Source organism: Gavialis gangeticus, unplaced genomic scaffold (genome assembly GCF_001723915.1).
Source record: "Gavialis gangeticus isolate Ggan-Ray unplaced genomic scaffold, GavGan_comp1, whole genome shotgun sequence".
NCBI classification, from domain to species: Eukaryota; Metazoa; Chordata; order Crocodylia; family Gavialidae; genus Gavialis; species Gavialis gangeticus.
Genome location: NW_017729025.1, coordinates 64,747,259 through 64,755,496, shown reverse-complemented (window position 1 = coordinate 64,755,496; position 8,238 = coordinate 64,747,259). Strand labels below are relative to the sequence as shown.

At 45.1% G+C, this 8,238-nt stretch overlaps 1 protein-coding gene across 2 annotated transcripts in view; it reads left to right on the top strand.

Moving 5' to 3' along the window:
- NUBPL (nucleotide binding protein like) overlaps nucleotides 1-8,238 on the top strand; it is a 286,398-nt gene that overhangs the window by 213,611 nt on the left and 64,549 nt on the right. For both annotated transcript variants that reach the window (XM_019518913.1, XM_019518914.1), the window contains exon 8: nucleotides 5,789-5,874. In XM_019518913.1, the coding sequence (XP_019374458.1) occupies nucleotides 5,789-5,874 (86 nt within the window). The remainder of the gene's footprint in view (nucleotides 1-5,788; nucleotides 5,875-8,238) is intronic.

Genomic DNA, 8,238 nt, shown 5'->3' with positions numbered 1-8,238 from the left:
AAAGTACAGTGTTGGAATAAACTTCTTTTGAACATATGTAGGCCAGAAATTAGAAAAAGATTGTAACCATCACAAGTGAGAGATTTTCAAGCAGCCTTCTGTTAGTTGTAAGTGGAGGCAAAAAACCTAACCAATTTCAAGATGGAGCTTGCCAAATGCATGAATGGGATTATATGATGAGTCAGTAGCAGGGTTTTGGACTCATTGACCCAGAAAGTTTCTTCAAGTTCTGTCTCTACATTTGTGTGTCTTGTATGGAAGTTAAAGAGACAGGTTACCAAAATGCCATTTATGCAGTGCCACCTTTTATTGTTACAATTCCAGGTAAAGTTTACCTATTTGTTGTTAGTAATGTATCAATAAATAATGAATGAGTATTTTTTACATTTTGTATTTTCTTAAATAATTTAATAAGATAAAAAAGTACCTTATAAACATCTGTGATACAAACTTCGCAATACTCTAATGTGGCTATAGCTTGTATTAATCAATTCTGAAGTATTAACTACATCATTTAAATATGGAACTGTAATACAAAGTATGCCACTTTTAAGAGTAGAAATATGTTTATACTGTAATATCAGATATATTCAAAATTGCCTTGGACTCTCCTCCAATAAAAGAGAACAACTCCCCCCCCCAAAAAACAAAACAAAACAAAACAAAAAAAACCCCCAAACCCCCAAAACAAATAGCTTATCTAAATTCTTATGTATATATCAGGCATTTTTGATATGTAGTGCTTGATGGAGAATTTTGCTTTATGCTTCATAATAATAGGGGAAAAGCCTAGTGTTAAATTTTAATTTAGAAGAAAATGGGATCTAATAATAAAGACAGTGTTAAGTAGGGAATTGCTTTAGAATCACAGGATAAATGTTTGCCAGATTACAGTGCCTTATTTTCTCACACATATCACACATATTTTTTGCTAGAATCAGCACCCCAAAATTGGGGTGCATGATTTAAGTGGGGATGCTGTTTTCTTCACTGATAAAGAAACACTCCTGGAGACACCCGCATGCCATTCAGCTGCCAAGACAGTGCTGCTTCTCTGCTCAGCAAACTGAAAGGGCATAGTCTTGTGTTAACCCCTCGCGGCCATAGCTTTTGGCTGAGCACTGTAATATGTGCCTGAGGCAGCAAATGAGCTACTGTTAGTATCTGGATGCAGCTTGTGATGTGGAAACAACATTTTATTTATAGGGACTTATATAAAGAATAACTTACAGTAAAGAAGTAAGAGTTTTGCTATTGCTCTTTGCAAAGTTCTGGGGCCTAACCTTGTATAACACAGAGGAAATCTTCCCTGAAATGTAGAATGTCCAGGAAGTGTGGCATCATAGTCTGCCAGACCAGGAATTTCCTAAAGCCACATTTCCTGGATACTTTGGCTGCTTACAGATATAAAAAAAGCCCTAAAACTGCACTTTACTTTAAACTTCCCATGCCCCTGCACTGAGTCCAGCACATACGGAGAAGACACTGTGTTATTTGGACCCAGTTCACCCAACATCTGTATAGACTGGGCACTTCATTGGGGCTTTTTTGCCACTTTTATCTAATAGCTGATTGAATCAGCTATTAGATAAAAGCTCTAAAAAGCCCTGCTGTAGTGCCTGAACTATACAGATGCTGCATAGCTGGGTCAAACTAAAGTACTGCTGCTTCTGGTAAAGTGCAGAACCTCTCCCCCCCGCATCTGTCAGCAGCCTTTATTTCCTAGAGAACTTAATCTATGTCATACAGTCGACCATAAGTCTGGAAAAAAAGTCTTTTTTTTTCTACATTCTGCCTTTCAAATACATGGTGCATGTTTTACTTGGGGTGTGCTCTGTGTGATTAAACAGTGTAACTAAAATCCCCCTCCTGTGTAAACTAGTTTTATGAGACCAGATTTTTGTGTTACTACAATACTTCTAGTTGTTATATGGTCAGGGAGAGGGAGAGGTGGTGGTGGAAAGCTGTATTTTCCTTAGTGATTTTGCCAAAGGAGGTAAACAAAGCAAATTTATATTGCTTTGGGTTGATGAAGAAACTGGAAAAAAAATATCAGTGTTTGCCAGCGGAAAAAGTCAAATCAGGAAAAAAATATTATGCTACAAGCTTCTTTCCCATTATAAAAGAGAAGGCAGTAAAGGAAGACTTCCCCACCCCATATTCCCACACCAAACTTCTCCTCCCATGGAAAAGGCCATAAGTATTCATCCTAAATCTTGAGGTCAGGGCTTTGTGTGCAGGGGCCCTTTGTCTCCACAGCAGATCTGGTCTGTGGCATTTAAACTTAGGCACAGAGCATCTTCTTTGGTACTGTGCTGTTAGATTAGGGTTACCATATATCCTGGTTTTCCCAGACATGACCTCTTTTTGAGTCCTCCTATCTCTGTCTGGGTGGGTTTTTCAAATCTTAGCAAATGTCTGGGTTTTTACTTTGCTCTGCTGGTGGGAGCAGGGGCAGGGACAGTTGTAGGCAGGGAGTTGCATGCAGGTAAGTCTGGGTTGTGGGGTTGGGGCTGAGGCTGCAGCAGGGCAGGAGGACCAGGGAGGTTGCCTTCACGCTCCAGTGAGGGGAGAGGGTGAGGGGGTCTTTTGAGGGCCATGGCCGGGCTGGCAGCACAGGGCCCAATGCCCATGCTTGTAGGGCCAGAGCCGCCAGGAGATGCTGCAGGAGGGGGAGGTGGGCCATGGCCAGGCCTCCTGGCATGGTGCAGCAATGCCAGCCCAGGACAGAGAGTGCCACCAGCCACTCTTCCTCTTCCCTCCAGCCTGCACTGGGGCTGGATTCTCTCCAAGCCACCGTGCTCTGGCCTGGTCAGGATGGAGGTAGCTGGGCCCCCTCCAGCAGGGCTGGGGGGAGGATGGAGCTGCTGGTTGTGAGTGAGGGAACTAGCATGGCCCAGGGTACTGTGGTTTGGGAGCATAGGTGGTGGAAAGGGGGGGCTAATGGGACTTAGCCCCCCAGAAAGGCGGGGCTTTGTTAGGGCCGTAAGGCAACCCGGCCAAGCGCTTCCGACGCAGCAGGGGTGGGGAGGGAGTGGGGCTGGGAATAGGGGAGGGGCAGGTGCCGCACAGCTGGCGGGGCTTGGGAATGATCCATGAGAGGCTCATCCAGGGAGTGCAGCTCCTGCTGCTACCCACACCTCAGAAGGCATGGGGAGCGTGCGACCCCAGATCTGCACTCGGCAAGGCAGGGCAGGCTGCTGCTGTGGGCTGAGGCCAGGGCTGTGCTGGGCTGTTCCTGGCCTTGGGCGGGGGCAGGCTGGGAAGAGCCCAGCATTGCCTGCGCCCCAGCCCACAGCAGCAGCCTGCCCTGCCCTGTGCAGATCCAGGAACACATGCCCCCTATGTATTCCTGGGATATGTGCAGCAGCGGGAGCCACCACCCCCTTCCTGCACCCCCTGGAGAGCAATGATGACTCAGGCCGGGGTGGGCACGGGGGTCCTGGGGGCTTCATCCCCTCTGGCCTGGTGGCACAGCTGAGGCTGGCCCTGCTCTGGTCCCTGACTCTCGGCCCCCCAGGTCATGCAGGGCTGGGGCTGGTGTGGGGGGGCAGCTGGGGCTAGGGGGTGGTGGATTCATTGATGTGGAGGGCTCCAGGCAATGGCACAATGCCAGGCAATGACCCCAGGTGCAGGGGAAGGGGTGACTGCATGGGCACAGTGGACCCCAGCCCTGATCCTGGGCCCGGCTCAGCTCCACTCCTTTCCAATCCCTACCTGGTCCCAGGCCCACTCCCTCCCCACTCCCATGGCCCTTTCCCCTCCCCCTGCAGACTTTTCTGCCAGGGGAGGGGTGCGTGCATGCATGTGCCTAGGCTCCCACAAAAAAAAATTCTCCCTCTGCTTATGTTTGGGAACAAGGGGCACTGGTTTGGCTGAGGTCTGTGGGTTGGAAGCAAGGGGCAACAGAATGGGCGGGGCAGGGCACTGCCATATCACTGCCCCTCTACAGTCACATTCCCCCACCCCCTTCCACCCCATACAACAGGTGTCCCCTTTTTTGGAACTGAAAATGTGGCAATGCTAAAACTCCCTGATTTTTAAATTTCCTCACAACCTCTTCAGACTAAGCTGTTCAGCAGAAAGAATATATCTCAGTGCAGCAGCATCTTCTTGGGCAAAAATTTATGACTCTAAGGAGAAATTTATGTTACTTCTCAGTCTTCCCATTTTCCATTCAAGCTAATCTCATAGTACTGGGCCTGGCAGGTGGGAAGAGAGTATTGCAGAGGTGGCTATATATTGTCTCCTTTTAAATGTGTATCTATGGGACACAACTGAGCCAGTATGGTAAGAGAGTAGTGAAAACAATAAAGAATAAATTAAAAGAATAGTATAAACAAAAAACTGACACTGTTGGTCCTATAGCTTGGTCTAAGCATGATAGGTGAGTAACAATTTGTTTGTGACAGGTATGGATGAGGAATATGAAATGGAGTCAATTCATTGTAAAATTAAGGTGTCCCTGGAATACTAAGTCAGATTGTTGATGGTGGCTTTGGTTTGCTTACACACTCTAATCATTTTGAGCAAAAGGTGCAGTAGAAAGAAGTACTTACATTCCCATTTATAGCTTGCCAGCCAGGTAAGAAACTCGGTTTTAGATCAGTGGTCTCCAACGTTTTTAAGTAGGAGATCACCTTTGGCATTTAAAAGCAACCCAAGATCTACCATGTGCCACCAGCACTCCCTGCCCAGCAGGTAAGTCTGTGGGGAGAGAAGTGGGGGGGCAGATCAAGGCAGAGGGAGAAAAAATTATTTGGGGGCGTGCCTCCCCAGCAGGTACGTCCCACCTGGCCAAGACCCTACTCAACTTACGCTCCTGTCTCTGCGGCACTGTCCTTCATTGCAGGGACCTTAATCTAGCCCTCGCCCCTTCCCTCCCCGATGGATTGACCTGCTGCGCTGGGGCATGCACATGCTTGCACGCAGGCACTCAGCCCCCAACCTCAGCCTTGGATTGACTCCAAGATGCTCCAAGATCTACTAGTGGATCAAGATCCACTGGTTGATGACCACTGTTTTATGTCATGTATGCAACTTTAAATATTTAGACAGAACAATTTTAGGGTCCCTTGTCAATAAATTATTTACTGCTTTTGTCATTCATTACAAGGGCAGTATTTTGACAGCTTTTCATTTGATTACACAGTAAATGTTCTGTTCTGTGTATGCCCTTAATTTTTATTAGTATTTTTGAATGTTAAAAAGCTTAAGAATGTAAATTGTTGCAAGGGGTATAAACAGAATAGATTTTTAATGTTCAATTGTTTCCATACACACTACTGGAGGAATGAGCAGGGGATTTCTTTTTCATTTGTTTCTTGATTAAGAAAATGTTGCTAACGTTGGTACACCTAAAGTAAACATACAAATATGCAAAAATATTGTAATATAAAACTCTGACTGGGAATTAAAAAAACCCTATAAAATTATTTGGGAACAACCACATGAGGAAAGAAGACAAAAATTGCACTTTTGTCATATGCAAGTACCTGGACGTTTTCTATTCATAGTCAGGTAAGTACAATAGTGCTACTAAAGGAAATAGAAATGATTGTTTATTTAGAACAATAATAGTAGGAAAATAATGTATTTTGGGGGAACATTGGAAGTAGGCAGATCAAAATTGAGCATTAAAGTCTTCAGCTTCATTTTTATTGTTTCATGTAATTTTCTTGGTATAAACGTGAAACTTTATTTTCACTGTAATAAAATTCTCCAAATAATTAGTAATCCCATTTTCAATATTAGTTTTAATAGTATTTCACTGTTTTTGTTTGCCCAGGAGCTGTAATTGTTTCCACTCCACAAGACATTGCTTTATTGGATGCACGCAAAGGAGCTGAGATGTTTCGAAAAGTCCATGTGCCTGTAAGCCTTTACAAAGAAATACTAATTGTTATTTTCTAACGTGATGTTTCTAAACCATAGACTCATGTGAATTTATCTGAGGGATCACTGAATTTCACAATCTTAGGTCACTAAGATGCTTAAAAATAACTATACTTTTATAGGTAGTGACATGAAGAGCAGCCTACTTTACGAGAATGACAGAAAGAATCTTTTTCAGAATTTGAGGTCATATTCCTACTTTGTTATTCTAAAATGACCTTATATAATTAAAATTGCCTAGATCACAAATCACCCTTAAAAACTAAATCATTTATCCAGTTAAGAAGTTTGCCAAAATAACTAATCTGAATTTTTTGTGTTTAACTAGGACAGTTTATTGGAAAAGTAATGCTTCCAAATTAGGCATTTCTTGACATTTGGATCAATAATCAAACTTAGCACTGGTTGGGAACAAGGTCTCCAGAGAACTAAAGTAGCAACTTAGATGGGAGGCAGATATTAGGGGTGTACAAAGCAGGCCCTATTCGATTCAGATTTGGATTCGGCCCAAATCAGGGACAATGATTTGATTTGTTGATTCGGATCACTGTCCCTGATTTGATTTGGCCAAATCTGAATCTGAAAATTCGATGCTGATTCAGAGAATCAGCGATTCAGACATAGATACAGCTTTAAAAGTTTTTTCTACATACCTCAAGGTACCAGCACAACTTGTGAATGCTGTGATGCTGGGATGCATGGAGTGTCCCACAGGAGTGCAGGGGGGCCCTCCACATGCTCAGTGGCGAATCCAGAAGTGGACTGGCTCACTGATTGACTGCAGGGGGACCCCAGGTGCCCCCCCCCCCACACACCCAGGAGGCACCAGTCACTGAGCCGGGAGGGCACAGGGGGGCCCCCAGCAGACCTGCTAGTGGACCAGAAGTGGTCCACTTCCAGGTCTCCTGCCCAATGTGCTGGGGAGCTCCCTGTGTTTCTGTGAGACAGTCCATATGCCCCAGCCTTGCAGCATTCATGAGCCCCTGCTACCTAGACGTATGTAGAAAAAACATGTAAAGCTGTCTCTATGTCCAAATCTCTGAATCTTTCCGAATCTCTCTGAATTGATTCAGAGGGTTCTTAAAGGGTCCTCTGATTCAATTCGGATTTAGAGATTTCCCATCGAATCAGGCTGAATCTCTGCTGAATTGAATCGGGGACTGAAGCTTCACACAGCCCTAGCAGATGTATGCCATTGCAGTGGACTGGTTGTTTCTATGTGACTTTCTGAGGAGTAACCCTTTTGACGGCATGGAAGAACATATAGGGCACAGATAGAAGTGAAAATTTTCATCGATTTGGCCACAAAAAGCACTTGATAGCCTTGACCAAACAAGTACACAGCTGCAGACAGCTTAAAAAATGGCCAATTGGGTGAAAATCTCAAGACGTTTCAAAATAGAGCATCTTCTGTAACTTCTGTTGCACTGCCTGTCAGCCTGTCACTGTTTTCAGAATGGGAAAGGAGAGGGGAGCAGAGAGAGTATGGTCTGGGGATTTTTTAGCTTGGGCTGGAGTGTGAGGCGGGGGTATTGGAGTGCTACTTTGGGGGAGTGGATGGGGGGAGGGTTCCAGTACACCCTACCCTCCATCATAGGCTGAGGAACCCCTTAGAATAAGCTCCCTCTGCTCCCTTTCCCTCCTCTCATTCTGATACAGGGACAGGTTGGTAGAGAAGCAGGAAAATCTGCTGCAGGCTCCACTGCCAGGGAAAATCAGTTGCAGGCTCCCCTCCTCCTTGGAACCAACAGTGAAATTCTGTTTGTTCCAAGGAATTGTTGTAACTTAGAACACTTCCTGTAAAGCATTCTCAGTTGCAGCAGGGAGCTGCACTTCTGTCTGCACCCATAATCTAGTGTGTCAGGGTGAGATATAAAGTGAAACATGAGAAATTTGTACAATGATGGTTTAATGTGCCAATATATTGATTTGGATATAAATCACTCCAGTGCTCAGGCTTTTTATGTAAGTTGGTTCAGTCCTTGACTTTAGGAAAGCCAACTTTGACAAGATCAGGAGGCTTGTCAGTGAGGCCCTAAGGGACCACGACCCCAGGGAGAGGGGAGTTCAAGAAGAGTGGTTGCTCCTCAAGGGAGTGATCCTCAACGCAAAAGCTAATTCTATTCCATCTCGAAGGAAAGGCAGCAAGAGGGCACAGCAGCCCCCCTGGCTCTCCAGGGATCTAGCAGACCTCCTGAGGCTAAAAAGAAAGGCCTACAAAGAATGGAGGATGGGATTCACCTCCAAGGAGGATTATTCTGCACTGGTCTGGTCCTGCAGGGAGCAAAACAGGAAAGCCAAGGCTGCAACTGAACTCCAACTAGCTTCGAGCATCAAGGACAA